The following is a 21,471-nucleotide window of genomic DNA, read 5'->3' as shown; positions in this document are numbered from 1 at the left end:
TGCACAAAAAAATATCAATTTTTCCTGTAATGCGACCTTTCGTCTGTGGTATCTCTGTGCAGTCCTGATGGATCACAGCTTTTATTTGTAATGCGACCCAGATGAAATTACTGTACGAATTAGGGTTTACAGTAACTGAGGGGTGAGAGAGACTTTGTTCCACTTATATGCAGACACAACCAGCATTATTGCATTGGTATAGATACATGACCCTGAATTCTGCTCCGCTTTTTTAAACAATCAATACTCACCCAGTTTCTCAGCCTCACTGTGCCCCTTTGACACCCATAGGAGACCTTCCCAGAAGATGAGTTGCAGGAAGTATGCCAGACAGTTGGAAAAAAGTCAATGTGCTTCCAGTTCCTCATTAGTATTTTAGGGTGATTATATAAATCTATCCTATTCATTGCCTCCAAGATCAATCAGTTTTCATTTCAAAGTAGAGTATAACACATTTCCAGTCTGAAAATAAAAAAGTCAATCAACCTCTGAATTCAGTTAAATTACTTTCATTTATTGATCCCAATTATTCCATTGCAATACAATGTAATGCAATTTTCAGCTTAATATAGTTTTGTTTTAATTGTTTTTTGGAAACATACATTTGCCTTATTTGATATATTTATAAAAAAAAAAGGAAAAACAATGTACTGAAGTACTGTTTTAGCTATAAATGCTTATTGAAATGTTTCTTATATCAAAAGCGTTAAAGTAGATAATATGCTGCTTAAACTTAATTTGCTGTTTTGGTTTCTGTTCAGTTCTACCTAGCAACAAGAAACCCTTATCTTAATCCGTCATCTAAATTCATGCCCCACCACTGTCTCACTGTCACCCTACTAATTACCATCATGCCTCCTAATTCCCATCTAACTGACTGGCACCTCATCTGCCTGTTCTTGCATTAGCTGCATGTGTCAGCCCCATCGGGCTCCATTAGCTGGCAGTATTATACATGCATCGGTGTGTCTCTTCATAGGGACATGCTGTAATTGAGCGAGAATGAATTAAACACATTAACAGGATCAAAAGGAGGATCTTTGAGGTGACAAGCTAATGGCAAAGTGGATGTACTCTGATTTGCATTCAAAATTTATCTAGAGCTTTTATACATGTTTCAAAAAACAGCTACATAAACCGTGTAAAGGTTTTTGTATGTGCATTATTTAGATAATCTTTAAAAAGAAAGAAAAAAATCAGGCAGATATTTGTAAATGCACCATTAGATAAAGGTTCATCCCAGTTTTTTAGATACTTAACTTTTAGATGCTTATATTTTGAAAGTCTAAGATGTACGATATTTAAGATTAAAAGGTTGTAAAATAAAACAGAAATGAGTGAATACAGTATTAAACAGAGCAACAATGTGCTTTGCGCTCCCCTGAGAGAACAGGAGGTAGGAGGGGATGGTTCCACCATCTGTGTGTGACAGACTGAAACTGATACCACCTCCTCTGGTTCCACATAAACACATACTCGTTTCTTTATATCAAAGTTTCGCGAACACAGATGCACTCTGAAACACACACATTATGACAGCAGGTGGTGACATGAAGACAGAAGCAGAGCTTAGCCTAGTCCAAAAGGGGATCATGATCACATGGCCGTCAGACGTACAAAAACCGCACATTTTACAGCATTTTCCACTATGGGTAAATAAAAATGAACTGAACAACTAAGTTCATGGTAGCGGTAGAGTTCAGCCAATGGATTTAAATTGTAAGAGGTTACAACTAATGGAAAAAGTAAATTTAGTTGCACAGAATACACAAAAATTAGCACGAGGCCAATAAAGATAATCTCAGTTCTGAAATTTTAGATAATGACTACAGAATCGTAAAGAAGGCTGCAGATTTGACAGGAGCAAAGCAGACAGTTTGCATCCAACTAGAGTAAGAAGATCCAAAAGATCAAAGGGTTTCTATTGGAAAAATGTTCATGGAAAATTAAGAGGAAGGAAAAAAAAATTGGTAGTAAAATGTTCACAATCCTTCGAATCTCCTGTTTTGGATTAAAAGGAGCTAAATTCAATTCAGAGGGGTTCATTTTTGTATTGACTTTATTTTGATAAGTGACACTGGCTTTATATCTACTGCTAGATCTAAAACTAATTCAGCAGGTTTCATTTCAGCAAGTATAATTAAAGACTTAATGGCTCGATTTAACAGGTTTTTATTGTTTATTTCAGTTAAATAAAAACAATTAGTGGAGTAAAAAGCTCACTGAGGTTTGTGTATTCCTGTTGTAGAAGCAATTTCACTGAGATATAGAGATAATTCGGACATAAATATGACTTAAAACAGTCAGCTTCTACTTAGTGGTTTTTCTATCTGGTTTTACAATAACCAACTCTTTGTTTTTCCTTTTTATTCCAGAATGTGATAAGTTGAGGAAAGATGGTTTCCGGAGCTCCCAGTACTACTCTCAGGGTCCCACCTTCTCTGACCCTAAACAGGCCAGCCTACAGGATGAAGAGGATGATGAAGATGACAGAAAGGTAGGCATTTAAAAACATGGATTTGCAGGGTAACGTGGAGAAAATGTTTGTTACACATTAATAAAGTTAGGTATTTAACAATATGGCCTAATGTGATTTCCAACACTGGGCTTCGTGGCCCACTTTTAATGCTGGATCCGTGCTGTAAAATTCTTTGGTTGATTATGCCATGAAGTCCTGTAGAAGCCTGCTAACCATCTAGTTTAGGAAACCAGTAGATCATGCTGGGCAGCAGCCCCTAAGAACCTGGTATTACTGAATCTAAGTCTGCCCTCTAGTGGTTAGAGAGGAAAATGTGACATGTTTTCATGCAGCTTCATTCCTGCTGTAATCTGTTTGACATTTTTAAAGGAGAGTCCTCTAAAACTTCAACATTTTAGTGATAAATCAATGTTCTTTTTATTTAATTTAGCCATAGTTCTGTTTTCTTTTTCTTTCTTTTTTACACAGACTTTAGAGTAGTGTACCTTTTATTCTTAGTTGTTATGATAGGTTTATGGAGAGATAATAAAATTGGACAAAACTGAAATAGGAAATTGAGCTAATGAAAGAAGAAACATTAAAGAAATGTTATTTATTTGTGCTTTTTTGTTTGAACCCATATGTTATGGACCAGATAAAAGGAAGTTGAATTGAGTGAATTGTGAAATATTTCATATTTCTGGCAAACAAAGTTTTGTTTTGGCAATGGTAAGTTGGAGTACTTGATAGATGTGGAAAAGGAAAACCCAAATGAGGTCAAATAGTTTGTTTTCCCTGTCTTCAAGTCTAAATATTTTATGTTTCCATCCATTTGCACACAGTCTTTTACAAGTTTTATAAACAAAGCCCCTTCTCCACAAAAAGTGTCTCTTTTTTTTTTTACACGCTTCTATTCCTAGGAACTGTCTGACCATAGTATAGACTTAAAAGTTTTATCCATGTTATGCAGCTTTATTTTAACTTTTCTGACCTTCCTCTCATTATTTCCATCTCTGTCCACTAACCTACATCCTGTTAGACCAGATGCAGCCTTACCCACTCTGTTGTCCTTGTCCTCATGTCCTTCGTTCTGCCGTCACTTCTTGTTGTCCTGATCCTAACTCTGTTTGACAGCCTCTTTAAGAACAGGAAACTGGCTTCATGTTTAACCTGAAGAAAATGTAGAGAACAATCCATGCTTCTTACTGCCTTGCTCTTTTTTTTGCAAAAAATTTCCTTCATTTTGTTTTTCTACTAATCTCTTGTTTGCTCAATTTTTCCTTTTAAAATGTCCCTTTTCATTTCTTTTCAACCAGCCCAACGTTGTAAATAAAGGATAATACAGAAATGTATCCTCTCTAAGAAGTTGGGAGGTAGGGAAGTTAAAAGTCCATTAAATAATATAATTTTCCCTAAACAAACAGACTTTAAATCATGTAAAAGAATATTATCATTATATCTAGAATGATCTACCCATTGTTGGTTAAATTAAGATGGGAAACAAAAACAAAGTCTGATTCTGCACACTGCTTATTAGACGAAATGATAGAAATCTGGAAACCGACACAAATTCCTAAGAATTTAATAGGAGCTTATAGCCAGATTCTGAGCTTTAACTAAAGCGCAAAAGTAGTCTTAGACTGGTAATGTCTAAACTGTCAGCAACCAGACACACATGATAAAAAAAATAGAAAACACCTTTTTTAAAGTCAGAGTTACTGTTATTGAAACTCTTACTTATTTAGCTTAGATGGTTAAATTGTTCGCTCTGAGGATGGAAGGAGCTCCAAAACCTGAGCTGAGTTAGTTAAGCTGATCATGGTGGAGGGTGAAAACAATACTAGATACTTTTACACAAACATCTCACAAAATAAAGGGAAGGACTGAATATTAAACACAGCCAAGCTTCTTGCAGCCAAACTGCCTTTTATAGACTAGTAAAGGGAGGAAGGGGTTAACTAGTCGGGCACATGCAGACAAACTCCTATAGCATCAAGGGTGAATTTTTGCTTTAGACCAGGGGTCTTTAATGTTTGCCAGGTCAAGGACCCCCAAACTGATGGCAAGATGGAGCGGGGACCCCTAATTATATATAGTACGAAATTGTGTTATATCAAACTGGCCCGATAGTCACTCTATTACAGATGGATTTATGTAACGAAAGTAATTTCTCCCTGGGATTATTAAAGTATTCCTGATTCTGAATCCTGGTTGATGGGACAGGTGTTGTGAAGGAAACGGTGCCCAGCTTGAAAGAGCTCCTGTGTGTCGCTGAATGTGTGCATTGATGACTGAAGGACATCTTCTACCTTATTTATCTGTTTACCACTGTGTGTTGAATTCATCTTAATGTGGATTTAAAGACAGTTCAATCAGTGGAAAAATTTGCAGGGGGGAATATAAAAAAAAAGTCTAATCAGCCAAAACTTTCGCGACCCCCTTTCAGTACCTCCAAGGACCCCCTAGGGGTCGCGGACCCCCTGTTTAAGACCTTCGCTTTAGACTACAGTCATCATCCTGTTATCCCACTCATCAAAAAACATAGATAATTAATACTCTGCTTTCACAAAAGTTTGCCACAATCAACAATAAATATGGGAGCACTGATCGATCAGCTGGCCCAATCTACCTACTCGTGAAACCAAGCTTATCCACCGATCTTATTTACCTTCAAAAAACATCTGAAAATCAGCCATTACTAAAGCTCCAAACTTTCTGTTTGGATTAAGAGCTCTACTTTATGCAGATGAGTAGAGTTGTCCTATGTTTACAGGCGTGTTTAAATGTCGATTGAAACATTGAAGTTCGTAGATGACCTTATGATGCTTTACATTGTCAGATATAAAGAGAAAATTTAAGAGCGGCCAAAATCGGACAGTTCAGGCTTTTTAAAGATCCGTGATTGGCTTGAAACTCTAATGATAAATACAAAGTTAGAAATGAAGTACTTATCATCCTAATGCTTTCTGAATATACAAACCAGTTTTGACTGATAAGGACATTTTTTATTTAATTTTAAGGATTTAGAGAATAGCCAGTAAAAAAGAGACAAAGCATGGTTTGAACTACCAGGCTTCCACCTGCATAGTTAGCTTGGGTCTAATCTATGGTCCTACGGGTCAGTTTGACCTGCAAAGAAAGACATCTGTAGATATGAGCTTTGCTTTAAGAGTTGGTCAGTGTGTAGTACAAAACCTCAGTGAGTTGCGATTGCAAACAATCAGCGCTTTAGTGGAAACCAGTAATTTTTTGCAGCATTTTCCCTCAGATGAAAACACAAAGTTGTTAAAATGTCTGTTTCACTGGAGAGTAATGGCTCAATTTAACGTGGCTGTCTGCTCCACTCTTCATTTTCACGATTGAGGACTCTTAGTGTGTCAGCTCAGTTTACTGCTTGAATGCTTTTGTCTCTCTCCTGGCTGCTCTGCGGCTTTTATCGTGCCATCTTCAGATGTTTCGTCAGTTCAATCAACAGTTTCCATTTGGATCTGACTGATCGTAAAACATGTTTAGGGCTCCAGAAACATTTAAAGGTCAATCCATGAAGAATCTCCAATTGATGCATTAGGACAACTCTCACGAGTTTTTAATGCTCAGTCTCTTCTACTCTTGATTTTTGTCCTTCTGATTGCTGCCTCTCCTCACTGCTTCTTTCAAGCTTTGTATTTTCCACCACATTAAACATTTACTCTGCTGTCCTCCTGCAGTCGACAGCCTCATCAGCGGAGGATGACAAATCTCAGCTCTCCATGAGATCTCCGACGCCGCAAGCAGGTAGCGAGACAGGGGAGGCGTCTGAAGCAGACGGACGGGTGGTATGGAACAAGGCCGCTCCCCTTCCCACCCCGGAGGAGAAGATGAGGCAGGTGGCTCAGGCTGTGCCCACAGATGTGGTTCCTATCAACATCACAGGTACGTTAGATGTCCCAAGGCACAGCCAACCAACCTTCTGCATCCGTCCTCTTTCTGCTTTACTGATAACTTTTATCAGTATTTTGGTAAATCTATTCATAAAAACACTTTGGGTTTAAATTCAACCCTAGTTTTTACAACATAATAAAAACCAGGGTCATTGCTTAGTCTGGTTATACATGTTATTAAATCTGATAAAACATGGATAAAGAAAATAATGCATGAAAAAATACTGCTTTCACATTGTCTAAAATATATCCATCCATCCATCTATCCATCCATCCATCCATCCATCCATCCATCCATCCATCCATCCATAATCTATCATCCATCATCCATAACCTATCATCCATCCATCCATAATCTATCATCCATCCATCCATCCATCCATCCATCCATCCATCCATCCATCCATCCATCCATCATCCATTTATCATCCATCTATTGACATCTATCATCCATCCATTCATCCATCCATAATCTATCTTCCATCCATCCATCCATCCATCCATCCATCCATCCATCCATCCATCCATAATCTATCATCCATCATCCATAACCTATCATCCATCCATCCATAATCTATCATCCATCCATCCATCCATCCATCCATCCATCCATCCATCCATCATCCATTTATCATCCATCTATTGACATCTATCATCCATCCATTCATCCATCCATAATCTATCTTCCATCCATCCATCCATCCATCCATCCATCCATCCATCCATCCATCCACCATCCATCCACCATCCATCCATCTATTGACATCTATCATCCATCCATCCATCCATCCATCCATCCATCCATCATCCATTTATCATCCATCTATTGACATCTATCATCCATCCATTCATCCATCCATAATCTATCATCCATCCATCCATAATCTATCTTCCATCCATCCATCCATCCATCCATCCACCATCCATCCACCATCCATCCATCTATTGACATCTATCATCCATCCATCCATCCATCCACCATCCATTTATCCATCCATCTATTGACATCTATCATCCATCCATCATCCATTCATCCATCCATCCATCAACATCCATCCATCCATAATCTATCATCCATCCATCCATAATCTATTTTCTATCCATCCATCCATCCATCCATCCATAATCTATCTTCCATCCATCCACCATCCATTTATCCATCCATCTATTGACATCCATCATCCATTTATCCATCCATCCATCAATCCATCCATCCATCCATCCATCCATCCATCCACCATCCATTTATCCATCCATCTATTGACATCCATCATCCATTTATCCATCCATCCATCCATCAATCCATCCATCCATCCATTGACTGTAATCAGGAGCTGTACCACATCATCTAGATGGAAATATCTGTCTGCCATGCAGGTTTAGCCTCATGTTACCGTCTCTTATCCAGTCTTAATTGGTTTTTGACCTTCACCTTTCCTCTAAGCATCTGTGAGTGAGCGTTTGTGTGAAAATCAGCTGGGGTCAATGTTATTTGACAGATGAACATGCCGCAAGACTCTGTCGTTACAACCCAATTAGTCTGGAACATCTCATTTTAGTGTTTAGGAAACAAATGGAAGCTAGATTTTTACGTTAATTGACCCTTTATGGATTAGTAACCTACAGCTGCAGACATTATTTGGAGCTTAATCTGCTCTCACTCAACCTGTTTAGTATCGACTGCAACTGCTGCGGCCTCAGGTTGCTGAGCGGACGTCTAAATCACACATGCAGACTCATGGAGTGATAAGAGACTTTACTGTCACTATGAGAAGAAGCCAGAGAGACAATATCTGGCATCTTGTCAAATCCTGCCTCCCTGATACGCTGCAGCATTTCACTAACCAGCCGCACACAGCAAATTAAAGAACTTTACTCTGACATTTTCATCTTCATTAAAGGGAAACTAGACAGAAAGTCACCATGAATGGACACACTCCATGTTATATGCTCTACGCATGTGGATGTTTCACCTATTTGTGCCCAAGTCTCTTATATTTAAAGGCAGAAATAAACTAAAAATATTTCAAACTTTTTTTTTTTTTTTGACAGAAAAAGATTATAGTCTTCTTAAAAAAGGATAATAATAAAGCTGTCCTTGGAAACAGGCAAACCTTTGTTGACATGATAAATATTTTTTGCTGTTTTTGTACTCTGTCTTTGCCTTTCTTACACAATGCAGAGGTTTCTAATTGTATTAGCAGATGTGTCAAAAGTATTAATGTTTTTTTATTGAAGCAAATGTTTGTATTTTTAAAGCTACTTAAAGTATAAAAGTAAAAGTAATGCAGGAAAAATTGACAAATGCTTTAAATTCTACTGGTTACTGCGCTACTATATTAAAGGAGCATTTTTCTACATTTCTGGATGATAAATTCCTTATACTTAGGTTTTTTAGTTTTATAACTAATTACCCTGTCAAATTTAACTGCATCATCTTGAAAAACTCTTTATTTTGGTATGTAGTGAACAACAAGTTGGTGCAGAACCGAGTCCAACCACAAAGAAATAGATTTTCTAGATGAAGCTAATTATTTTGAGGGTTTTTGTTTTTTATTTTTTCAAATACCAACAGGCTATAAGGAAAATAAGCTTAAATTACCCATAACTAATACGTGTATTTTTAAAATGTAAGAAGTGCAAAGTAAAGATAATTGCAAAAAAAAAAAAAAAAGTAAGCAATGGAAGTAAAAAGTAAAATTTCTACTTGGGTAAGGTAATGTAGTATTTGTACTTTGTTTCTTGACACCTCTGTTTATTAGAAACATCTGCATCAAACATCATTTAATCCCTTTTGGAACAATAATATTGAATAACAGCTTATAAATGGGTAATTATTGGTTTAGTTAATAAAAAGTTAATACAGTCAATATCTTTGCTGCATGGAAATAATTGGGGCTGATGGAACCTGTTGATTATTTTTTTTGGTGGGTTTTCTAAATTTCAGGAATATATATATAATATTAATTAATAATAAATATGATATTTTAGTTAAGAATATGACTTTAATCTTTCAACTGACCTTCACTTCCTGACTTGTTAATGTTGCATGTTGAGCTTTAAAAAAAAAACAACCCAAACCTTCTGCATGTTGTTGAGTTTGTTTCCTCCCACTAACCAACTGCTGTTTGCCTGTGTCTTGCCTGCCTTTGCTCTCGCCCTCCCGGCCACCAGGGGCAGTGTTTGACCGCCAGGCGAGCATCCGGCGCTCCCTCATTAACACTGACACCGTGGCCCGCCGGCCCAAGAAGGTCAAACGCAGAAAGACTATATCAGGGCTGCCTGACAACATCAACCAGGAGCTAGGTATGGATCTCTGCGAAGCCTTCTGCGCCAACCCTCTGCATGAGCATCCTCCACTCTGTCACTACCTCTTTCTTTATCCGCTATGGCTATCCACAGTGGGTTGGGTTTTTTATACGGAGAAAAAACACATATTTTCTCATGTTACAAACACAAACTTTTTTGTTTAATGGAGATTAAATATGACAGACCAACAATTTAACAGTTGGCCCCGGCTAAAAGCTCTTGGCTCTGTAAGTGTTAAGGGCCCTTGATGGTTAAGTGATTAATTAGCTCCATCCATCCTTACATTAACAGGTTTATTTGTCCTTGCAGAAGAAAAGCGTCGCCCATAGCACGATGCTTCCACCATGGCTCCCCTTGTAAACCTTGCAGATCGTACTTTGTTTCCAGCTCCTACATAGTTCCCATGGGCTACTTCTCTAATTAACGCTCCTCTTGCCAGTCAGCTCAGTTTAGGTGGATAGACCTCTCTGGTTCCATTATTGAATGATGGACGGAGCAGTGTTTATTTTTTCATCCATATAAATAACTTTTTTATGCAGGAACAACTGCCACCCGATTCCTCACCCGATTTTTGCTAAACTGTAAACCAGATTTCTTATCACTTTCTACCCAAAGTGGTGTTCGTCTTGCTGCGCTTCTCTAAAGAAAAGACCTGTTTGTTTGGCATCTAGTATTTGTTCAGATTATGGATTATACAGCTTAGGATCAAGTCTTATTACCTAATCCTGCTCTAAACTTCAACACTAGAAGTTTTCAACTTGGGGGTGGTGATAAAACCAATGGTTTAATTTCCTTCCCCTTTGAAATCAGTCACTGCTGACTGGTGTTGGTCTGTGACATTAGATCCCAGAATATAACATTTGGAGTTTATGAGGGTAATGGCCAACTTTGGAAAAATTCAGGCCTTATGAATTGAGGTTATTGGACAAAAGCTTTGCAGCGGCTGAGAAATCACAGGTTCATTTCTGCATATGTGGCGTTCTTATTGAGCCCACAGCACAGAGATGGTTACCCTTTCATGGAGGTTAGCTAAGCAATAAAAGTTTCATTTTATATTAAAAGTTAGTCTCTCTATGTTTGTAAATTGTGAAGATTTTACGATGATTAATAAAGTTCTTTAAGAACATATGAGGTTCAAAACAGCTTTAAAAAGGTTTAGTGGTTCTCTAACCTTAGTGACTCTGGGTGTGAAGCGACACTAAGCTCTTAAAGCTGACAGTGCAGCATGACTAATGTTTACATTTCGCTCAGCTGTCTCATGGTAGCAGCATTCCATATCTCCTTTCTTTCTGTGGTCACTCTGATCCGTCAGGATTGATAGAAACAGAGCTTTAAAGTCTGGTTAGTGGCCCCTCTCGCTACAGCTTTTTGATGTCAGCACGGCTCGCTCCGGGGTAATTGTCCCGGCATTTCGTCCCTCCCTCCTTTAGCGCTGGAGCTGCCTGCAAAGTAGAGATGCAGCTTAATCTATCTATTGCAGCAGAAGCAGCAGCAGGCGAGCTGTCAGTCGAGCTTTTAGCAAAGGAGGGAGAGGGTGTATGTGTGGTTAGGAGGAAAGAGGAGGAAAGGACGCAGGAGTGCGAGTGCCAACACAAAAATACCAACAGGAGAACCACAACAAATGAGATTAGACGTCCTTTCTCTGTATCTTCCCTCTTCAGTGTTTACAGGCCCCTATGGTTAGTATACAGATTTTTACGTCTTCATTTAGTGCATGTTGTTGTTTTGCTGATCATGATTAAGCAAGTTTGCGTTGGAAATGCATGATTATGGGTCTTTGGTGTAAATGTTAGTGTGTGTTGGGGTCAGTGATCTGTTAGGGTGAGTTATAAGATTGAGAGGGGGGGCGGGGGTGTCTGCCATCCTCATTTCCCCCTTAATGAGAAAGAACAGATGCTACAAGGGTACGGTAAATGTAATTAGTAGTTTTCCGTGGCTGTTTTTTTTTTCTTTAAAGTCCAGTCGGATGGGAAGGAGGCAGAGAAAAAAGAAATAAATCTCCTTTTCTATTTTGTTTCTCCACAGCAGCTAAAGGGCGAGGCGGAGAGCTTCGGCCACATTCGATGTTCATCCCAGGTCAGTACTCCACCCTGGGCCGAGCTGCCAGCGTCAACTCCACCCTAAGACACTCAGACACCAGAGACTCCAGCTGCCAGACGGAGGAAGTGAAGATTGTCCCCCCGTCCATGAGAAGAATCCGGGCGCAGAGAGGACAGGGGATCGCTGCTCAAATGGCCGGTATCTCTGCCTCCTCTTCAACGGGAAGCATCTCCGTCTCCAGCACTGACAGCTCGGGGGTCGTGATGCTACCGCATCAGTTTAACGGGGACCCCTCCCGTTTTCACAGCCTCCCACGACAAGGCGCCAGGGTGTCCCTCAGTGCTGATCCGATCTACAGCAGCACGCCCATAAAGTCAGAGGAGCAGCCTCAGAGGCAGATAGGGAAGCTTCAGGTGGACGACACTGTGGTGCACATGAGGAATTCCCCAAGAATGAACTCTCTACCCAGGCCAAAGTCTCAAGAGGTGAGGAGGACTACAGAGTGGGGTGGCAGTACAGCATGCGTAGTCTCCCCTCATGCTGCTTATTCCACCTCCTACATCCCTAACGCCACCCTGTCTAGCTCCACTGAGGTGATGAGCCTCAAGCCCTCCAACCAGTCGCCGGTTTCAGTCTACCCCACATCTCGAGCTCTCAACCAGGCTTCCTCCACCAGCAGTGACCTCTTGATGTCCAGTCCGACAGCTTTCAGCCACAGTCCAGCCTTGGCCTCCTCCACCCCCCTGCACACGCCTCAGGACATCAGTCTGCCTCCTGGCAGGCCAGCGAGTGAGTCAGGTCACTCCGATAGCAGCATCCACAGCCACAGCACACTGGCCCCCACTCCGCCATCCTGCCTCCCAGAGGAAAACTGGATCTATGACACGCCTGAAAACGTGGTGGCTCCACACCGCACCCTGACCTCCAGCTGCTCCACCCCCATCAACCAGCTCTACAGCAGCTTGGACCACTCCTCCAGGACCACCACCGACTCCAGCTCCCTCTACTCTCAGGACAACGACGGCTACTACACCTCTATGCACCTGGACTCAGGTTTACGTTCCCGCAGCCACGGCAGCGGCAACGGCGCCACACTCGGACGCGCCTCTAGACACAGCATGTACGAGTGTCGCGAGGCGGTCGTCGAGGAAGACTCTGGCAGCCTGTACAGTGACCGCTCCCTCTCCCGCAGCATCTCCCTACGCAAATCAAGGAGGCCGCCTCCTCCTCCGACTCGGACAGACTCTCTGAGACGTAAGCCTGCGGCGAAGAAGCCCCTTGGCGGCGAAGTGTCGAACGGTTGCATGCTCAGTGAGACTCTGATCGCCAGCTTGCAGCAGAGCTTACAGATTGGACTGAGAGGGGGGAAGGGGAAGGGCGCCTCACCCTCCTCGCCCTCCCACAGCCCGAGCAGTGACTATGACGATCCCTGGGTGATGCGGTCACGCAGTCAGAGCAGTATCAGCGCCGGGAGCTCGGCAGCCTCCCTGGCAGCTAACGCTAATTCTGCGGCCCTGCAGAACGTTTACTCGCTCTGCCATGTGACCCCCACCCCCAGCGACACCAGCAGCCTGCGTTCTGACTACGCAGACTCATGGGGGTACTACTCAGACTACCCGCGTAGCCAGACAGACCAGCGGGCGCAGACGCCTCCCGGCCACGCCACAGATAAGCTCCCAGGTGGCGGTCATCCAGGAAAGTTCCAGAACGGAGGTCAAACCCATGGGGGTTCAGCCCAGGAGGTGGAGGCGTCTGTGAAGAGCAAAGCCGGCTCCTCTCCGGACAGGGTGCACAGACTCACCTCCCCATCCAGCGGCTATTCCAGCCAGTCCAACACCCCCACTGCTGGAACGCCGGTACCAGCTTTCGTCAGGTCCATGTCTCCGTCAGGTGGCAGACCCAAACCCAGAGTCCCAGAGAGGAAGTCCTCCCTCCTCTCCTCAGTTTCTGTCTCCTCCTCCTCCACATCACTGTCCTCCAACACCTCAGACAGCCTGAAGAGTTGTGCCCAACCACCACCTCCTCCTCCACCGCTGCTCTCCTCCTCAGCTCCCAGCACCCCTCTCAGTGCTCCTCCACCCTTCCCTCCGCCCCCTCAAGATGCTTCCCTGGATCCCCCCCCTGCTTGCTCCACTTCCTCTGATTTCCCTCCTCCTCCACCGCTGCTCTCCTCCTCAGCTCCCAGCACCCCTCTCAGTGCTCCTCCACCCTTCCCTCCGCCCCCTCAAGATGCTTCCCTGGATCCCCCCCCTGCTTGCTCCACTTCCTCTGATTTCCCTCCTCCTCCATCCCCAGACATCCTGATCCATAGCAGCTCGTCTTTCAATGGGAGCCTCAGTCCGCCACCTCCCCCGCCTCCTCCCCCTCCCCCTCCACTGCCTACTTTTCCTTTAGCGTCTTCCTTGCCTTTTAAGAAGGGAGCTAAAGATCCTCCCAAGGCAGGTCCTCCCAGTAGCCCCTCAAAGTCTCCCAAACCCCTCATCACCCTGTTTGCACTTCAGAGCGTTCAGCTCCGCTCAGTCAGACGACAAGAAAATGAAATCAACAGTAAATCAGAGCAGATTGAAGCTCAGGAAACCAGGATAGAAACCATTTTGGGTGTGAAAAATCAGGACTGGGAGCCACCCAACTCTGCAGAGCCCCCCACCGCGCAGACCGGCTCTACTGGGCAGGATTTGCACGAGACCCAACCGTCGCCAGTGTCAAAGCTCCTGGAAGAGCTGTCACTGGACGGTAGTTTCTCCGATGAAACACCAGATGGCGCTGATATCAACGGGGAATCCAAGGAACGGAGTTACTGTTTGTTAAACAGAGAAGGAAACGAGCATCAGGACTCGTCACATAGCTGCGAAGTGACCCCCATCAAACAGCCCCCGGCAGTCGCCCAGAAACCAAAAGTTTCACTAATCCTCCCGTTTAACCAAAGCAAAAATGTTAGTGTGCATCCTCAGGATAGTCTGTCTATAACCCAGGCAGCAGATGAAGTGGATGCGCTGCCTGGGCAGATGAAGGAGGAGCTGATAGAGAGGACAGAGCAACAGGATGAGGAAGATACCAAAGAGCTGTCAGGGGGAGGGGAGACATCCCCTGACCAGGAGGACTCCTGCTTTACATCTGAAGATACAAGTGTTGGTCATCATCTTCCAAATGGAGAGGTGCAGGAGGAGGAAGAGGAGGATGAAGACGGACTGAGCAGCACCACCGGGTCCATCAGCTCCAAGGATGATGATACAGGTGAGTCCGAACTCTAATTTGTATAATTCTGAGGAAAATGGATCCTAAAAGTGTTTTTGTTGAAGACTTTGAGGATCTGCTATGGTTAGAAGTTGAGCTGCTAATTGCTGCTTGGAAATATGAGAACTTTGATTATTTGTGAATGGAGAAGGAAACTTTTGAGGAAACATAATTTAACATGAAACCCCCCCACCCCCACTGTCAGAGTATATATTATCTCTCTTCTTTTCTCCCATTCCTACCCCTCCCTCTCTCCCACTCTCTCTTTTTTGGTACGAGGTAACGATGGGGGCACGTGTCCCAGGGGAGATGGTGTTTTGTGGTTGGAGGGATATTGGCGGGGGGGAGGGGCCACATGGTATCAGAGTGGAGGGAGGGGAACTGATCCGGTAGAAAGGATGAAGCGGAGGAAGGGGCGAGTGTAAACTGTGACTGCAGGCAGTTGATGCTCAGACCTGAGCGAGGAAGGATGGGAGGAAAGCAGAGGAGGATGTAGGCCAGCCAGGGATGCTCCTCTGTGCATAGAAGAGGAGCAGCATGGACACCTGAGCCTCTTTTCAGTTCTATGATTTAAGATTTAAATTAGTTGCCTTTTTTCCTCTCTCTCTCCTTAGGGGAGGTTTTTGAACCCAGTACGGCTGAAGCATCTCCGTCCCCGTCAGTAAACGGGGCATCAGAAAAAATCATGGTGACCCCAACTCCTACTCCTGCTCGACCCAGAACCACAGAGGACCTCTTTGCTGTAATACACAGGTAGGAGCTCCTTCCAGCTTTCCTAATCTCAGATGAAATCTTCCAAATTTGTCCTCCTTTAGTCATTGCCTCTGCTTTAAAACCTTCTGTAAACCCCCAGCTTCCTCTTCCTCACCCTTTCCTCACAAACTAATAAGCCCCTTCCCCCCCCCCATCACCCTTCAGGCCTTGATTTCTCTTCCCTCAGCTCCCCCCCTTCACCTCTTAGACATAACTTTAATGAAAGCATCGCTGCTGAAGCAAACTCCTCTTTTCTGACTAGTGAAACTACAAAAAGGGACGACTCAGAATGAGTCATTAAATGTTCATGAAAGCATCTGTGTTCATTCAGTCACATTATCATTGCTCATTTTCAACAAAAGAGGGGGAAAAAAACACAGTTTCTTCATTTATTATTAAACTATTGAACACCCTGAAATCCTAATCTAGGTTAGAGGCCACCGGAGATTTTCCCCATCTTCAGTTTTCATGTTTCTGTGACACACTCTGCATACATTGCTCATAAATATCCCATGCAGCCCGCCAGTTTTGTGCTCCACTGTCACGTGCAGCAGCTGCAGATGGACTTCATCCCGAGCAACACAGCGCTTTTTTTTTTCCTTATCCGTGCTCAGAAGATGGGTTCTCCGTGTATTTGCGGAACCCGCTTTATCACGTGTACAAGCATGGTGGTGGTGTTGTGCAGCCTAATTAGAGATGAAGACTGCACGTAGCTCCGGGGCAAGTTATTTGTATTTATTCGGCACACTCCTCCTACTTCACACCACCTGAGGGGGACGGAGCGTAAAGAATAATTTCACAGATTTGGGGACATGAATATTTCTATAGATATTTAAACCTGGGAGGAAGAAAAACGTATAAACCTTAATGATGGAGGCTTTTTGGCTGTAAAATAGGCAAAAATTCAAATAAACTTGGGAATTTTGAAGCAACACTTTTAGTGGTAAAAAAGTCTAAAGAAAAAAAAAAATCTTATACATTTCTTATAGTTTTTATTTTTCGGCTTCTTTATATTCTAAGGACTTTAAAACATGAGAGAAAAGCATGAGCAGCAGGTTCCTTTTTAGCGATGTGAAGATTATGTGGGATTTATACCTTGTTGGTATAAATCTCACATAATCTACACCAACTTTTTTTTTTTTTTAAGGTTATTTATCACTTAAGAAGAGATAAAAGATTTCAGGTTTGTTTTGCTGATCCCTGATCGGACTCAGTTTCTTATCTCTTTCCAATAGGGTGATGCGTGTTTAAGTAAGACAGTAATAAACGGCTTGTAGAATTTTTTTTTTATGTTTTCAGTGATTGATTAAAATCCTGAGTGGAAACTCTTCCGATTAAACCCTGGAAGCATCCAGGAGGGAAAGATCGATTGTTTGCTCAGAGCTCTGTCTCATATTACCAATGTGATCACCTCTGGAACTATTCATGCTGTTCAGCGTTGTCACAGCCCACCGAGTTCAGGTTTCCCATCTTATGCAACATTTAAGTGATGATGCAACGTGCAGAGGGAGGCTGCTTAGATCCTCTAAAATCAGAGGACTCTCACATCAATCGCTGGTGTTTTTTAGTCCTCCCCTCCTTTTTGTGACCTTCACTATGAGGTTTAATTTTCTCCAGTTATTTTTCCTGATAGCAGGGTTTCTTAATGAATACTTTAGGATTAGAGATTCTGCATGTGTCCTTCTCTCATATCTTTACCACCTTCAGCTTCAGATGCTCTGCATTTTCAGTGCATTTAATTACATTCTCTCCGCGACGCTGTAAGGTGGTGTACTGGGTTATGGGATCTGTATATAAATAAAATTCAGACAGACCCAGATGAAATGTTTTAGTTCTTTTTTTTTTTTACATATTTTAGTAAAACATTTTCTCTAATATTCTGATTCGATCACTTTGGCCTAAAACTGTATCACTGTAGCACAGAAGGCACATGGTCCTATGACCCTATGAACAGGGTCTGCTGACTGCTGCAGGATGCTTCATCCCCTTCAAGATACGTGAAAAAATCTTGAGCTTGAATTACTACTTTAAATATCTCTACTTTTAATGACCAATTTATTATGTTATTTACTGGTTTATATTGGCCAGAGATGCGCCGATCCAGTTTTTCTATCTTTATCTGATACCGATACCTGGGTATCGGTATCAGATAAACATTGTTAAAAATGGGTAACAAATCAACACAGATTTAAATTTACTTTATATTATTTATTAACAAGTTAACAGCAAAGAGAAAGATATAAAAGTTCCATGTAAAGTGGACTGGATTGGATCTCCGCTTCAGGTATCGGATCAGATATCTAAGATTAAATATTAACAGAGAATTTAGACAAAGCAGTTTATATTTTAAATTAAAAGACTTGTGTATTTATTTATTTATTTTTTTAATATGAAAAGGGGTTTATCCCTCTGATGTGTCGAGAAGGGCTGCAGTTAATAGATGAAAACATACTAGAGCAGGTTGAAAGTATAAGTGGCTCTTTACAGGCTTACTGCATTGTCTCATAATCAGTCATCTTAATTTAATCCTTTAAAAATAACTGTAAGAATACATCGTTTGATTCTATATTTGCTGCTGCTGCCATATTTTTTGTTTGTCTCAGGTGGTGATATTCATCCGCGTGTTAAATGATGCAGATTAGCAAACAGTCCAGTCAGAACAACTGTTCCTGGAACTTTCTTAGTGCAGATTTTCAGTGAAACATAAATAAAACATTTTTAAGTGAGTCACAGTAGATGAAGTTCTCACTTTTACCCGATTTAGATCTGTCAGGTTTTATGCTGGGTTGGTCAACCATTATCCTACTCATATAAGAGTCTTTTCAGGGATTTGGAAGTTTGTGGATCTTAGGCCAGCGTTGATGTTTACAGGCGCTCTTCATCCAATTTGCTTGAGAAGTTTACTGATGTGTAGAAATAAAGACCTCCTCCCAAGCACTGGCAGCTGCTTCCACATAGTGTTGACTCAAAGCTGAACATCAATACATGCTGATGTTTCCAGAATTACCTGTTTATTACAATCTTTAAAACTACCATGAAATACATTACGGTTATAGTCAAAATGTTCTAAGCATATATATGACATATAAAATACATATATGTGTGTATTTTGTCTCTAGGTTATCACCCTTGTTTCTGTTGAATTAACTCTTATTGAGTTCCTCTAAACATCTGCTGAATCTACTGGTCTCTGTGTCCACAGGTCAAAGCGGAAGGTCCTGGGGCGTAAGGAGTCTGAGGAAGAAAAGTCCCGAACCGGCAGCCAACCCCAGTCTCCTCCATCAACCCCCACCAGCCTGTCTCCAGGATCACCTCTGCCCCGCCAGTCCGGCCCCATCCAGCGCAACCTCCGCAAGACCTCCACCAGCAGCGACACCTTCAAGGCCCTCCTCCTCAAAAAGGGAAGCCGCACAGAGACCAGCTTCAGGATGTCTGCCGCCGAGATGCTTCGCTCCACCGACCCGCGCTTTCAGCGGACGCGCTCCGAGGGCTCTATGGACCCCGCCCTGGCTTCGCCCACCTCACCAATGGCTCCAAACAGCCCCTCCAACTCTCCAGGCAGAGGTAAGAGGGCGACAGAAGAGTGGAGCCGCTATGACGCCTACGGCCTCTCATCGCCCACGTCTTCGCCCTACTCCATGGGCATCTCAAAATACGGACGCTCGCGCACGCCGCCGTCAGCCGCCAGCAGCAAATACAACGCTCGCAACCGACTCCTCAGCAGCCCCATGACTGTGATCTGTGAGCGCGAAGGAGAGCTGGCTGAGAGCGAGTGTGGAGAAAGCGCGGAAAATCAGTCCGAACCAGCAGTGCAGACTCTCACCGTGCTTACAGACTCTAACGGCACATGAGGAGCTGAGCTCCTGTGGAACAAACCTGGAAGGAGTCCTGAGGAGGAGCCTTCCTGAGCGACCAGCCCCCTCAACGCTGCCTCTGAAGGGTCCGACGTGACGCCGGCGGTCGCCTGACCATTCAAACCTGTCTGACGTGGGAAAATGGTCCTGCTCCTCTCATTTCATTCTCTCCTCAATCTTCTAGCAATGTCCCTCAAAGTACCAGATTTGGAGGATGAACTGAAGTGGGCTGAAGGATCGCAGGAAGCTAAACATTTAAGTTTGCGGCTGTGTTGTTTTTTATGAGAAAGATCTGCTTTCTGCTCAGCTTGTAAATCTCAGTTTCTGCTTTTTACTGACTGGTTTTAGAAAGTGACTGATAGCAGCCGTGTTTACAAATGTCAAAAAGAAAACCGGATTAAGGATGAGGTACATCAAACATAAAACCCGTCGGTACACACTCTAGAAACACCAGCTTTTCATCAGTGGTTCATTGGGAGAACACAGGGGCTCAGTGCTGCCACCTAGAGACTGGATCATAACATCTTCACTTTCTGTTTGTAGACTTTTGCACTGTCCATAGATCTGTTTTTGTTTGTGACCTTAAAATATGTTTTAAAGATGATTTTATTCATGAGTTGTGTTTGGGAGTTAAATATGAACCTGTAAATGTTTATTAAAGAAATCTTATGTTATTTTCCAGCTCTTTTAGTTTTGTAACCAAAGAGTTGAATATTAAACAGAACTGGCTGTTGATCTGAATTCAGTCTGTGTCTTTATGTCTAATAACAGATCTATTTGGTGTTTTAAAATGATTGACACTGTCCAAGTAAATCTGATTATTTTATAAACTTAAGGTTTAGAGCACTTTTTTCCCCTCTGTTAAGAACTGTTATTACTCATAGATGGGTATTGTTGTTGTTTATAGATCTGGGTTGATTCACATGTTCATGTCAAATTTAATAATTTGTTTCTTTTTCTGACTTTTTTTTAAAGCACAAATCCAAAAAGATGTTCAGATGGATGGACGATCTGTCTCTCATAAACATAAACCATTCTATGTGATGTCTTCCTTCCTGATTTTTGCTTACGTGTTGCTCTCTTATTAAATATGGGAAATATTTGACATGTCACAGAAATGTAGATCACTTGTAAACACCCTGTTAGACTTCCCTATTTAATGGGGGAGTGAGAAAATAATAACAATAATTCAAAATACCAATATCGCCATACTTTATAAAAACATTGTTATTAATTCAAAATACGGCTGAATGGATCTTTAATGTTAAAAAAAATCGATGCTTGATAGATTAGTTGGATGGATGGTTAGCACACAGATGGATGTTGGATGATAATTAATATATAGCATATTAAGACAAGAGGATTGGGGATACAAACTGGAAATACAAATGTGCTTTAGAATTAATAAATTTCAGAAAAAATTGAGAATTGCTGTTTTAAGACAAAACAAGAGGTGCATATTTTTGCAGATGTCCTTCAACTGCTCCTGTCCTCATTCTTAACTTCTATTAATCTGTCTCCGGGGCTCACAGCTGAGTAAATCTTGTCTCTTCAGATTAATAAACCGCATTGACAGGCGGGTGATGTCCCAGCCATGGCAGCCTGAGGGCCACTGTGCCTCCAAGCTGCCTCCTGGCCGTGATCAAGTGTTTGTTTCGTGACAGGAAGCATCTCAGATCTGGAGGTTTGTTAGAAGCCGGCTGGCAGAAAGGGGTGGGAGTGAAGCGCCGGGCTCCTTTGAAATATCTGTAATAAAAAACTGTGATTTTATTTATGTCAGTTCCCTCTGTGTGTGACTCAGAGCCATCTGCCTGCCTGACACACCTAATCATATCCTCATTAGAGCTGTGGTCATAGCTCCCATGCTCCTGTCATCCTGTAAGCTCAACCCTTCCCCCTCTGT

The 21,471-nt window shown here is 42.4% G+C and overlaps 1 protein-coding gene across 6 annotated transcripts in view; it reads left to right on the top strand.

Annotated features, from left to right (window-relative positions):
• nhsl1b (NHS-like 1b) overlaps nucleotides 1-20,607 on the top strand; it is a 73,115-nt gene extending 52,508 nt beyond the window's left edge. For 5 of the 6 annotated variants that reach the window (XM_038271155.1, XM_038271159.1, XM_038271154.1 and 2 more), the window contains exons 3-8: nucleotides 2,376-2,497; nucleotides 6,166-6,370; nucleotides 9,553-9,684; nucleotides 11,713-14,961; nucleotides 15,576-15,714; nucleotides 18,917-20,607. In XM_038271155.1, coding sequence (XP_038127083.1) covers nucleotides 2,376-2,497; nucleotides 6,166-6,370; nucleotides 9,553-9,684; nucleotides 11,713-14,961; nucleotides 15,576-15,714; nucleotides 18,917-19,565 — 4,496 coding nt within the window. In that variant the 3' untranslated portion in view covers nucleotides 19,566-20,607. The remainder of the gene's footprint in view (nucleotides 1-2,375; nucleotides 2,498-6,165; nucleotides 6,371-9,552; nucleotides 9,685-11,712; nucleotides 14,962-15,575; nucleotides 15,715-18,916) is intronic. The other variant, XM_038271156.1, reaches the window with a different exon arrangement.
• The last annotated feature ends 864 nt before the right edge of the window (nucleotides 20,608-21,471 follow it).

The sequence above is a fragment of the Cyprinodon tularosa genome, unplaced genomic scaffold (assembly GCF_016077235.1).
Source record: "Cyprinodon tularosa strain WSP-4 unplaced genomic scaffold, ASM1607723v1 ctg791, whole genome shotgun sequence".
NCBI lineage: Eukaryota > Metazoa > Chordata > Actinopteri > Cyprinodontiformes > Cyprinodontidae > Cyprinodon > Cyprinodon tularosa.
The sequence above is the reverse complement of the archived record's forward strand: the minus strand, read 5'-3'. Positions and strand labels throughout refer to the sequence as shown.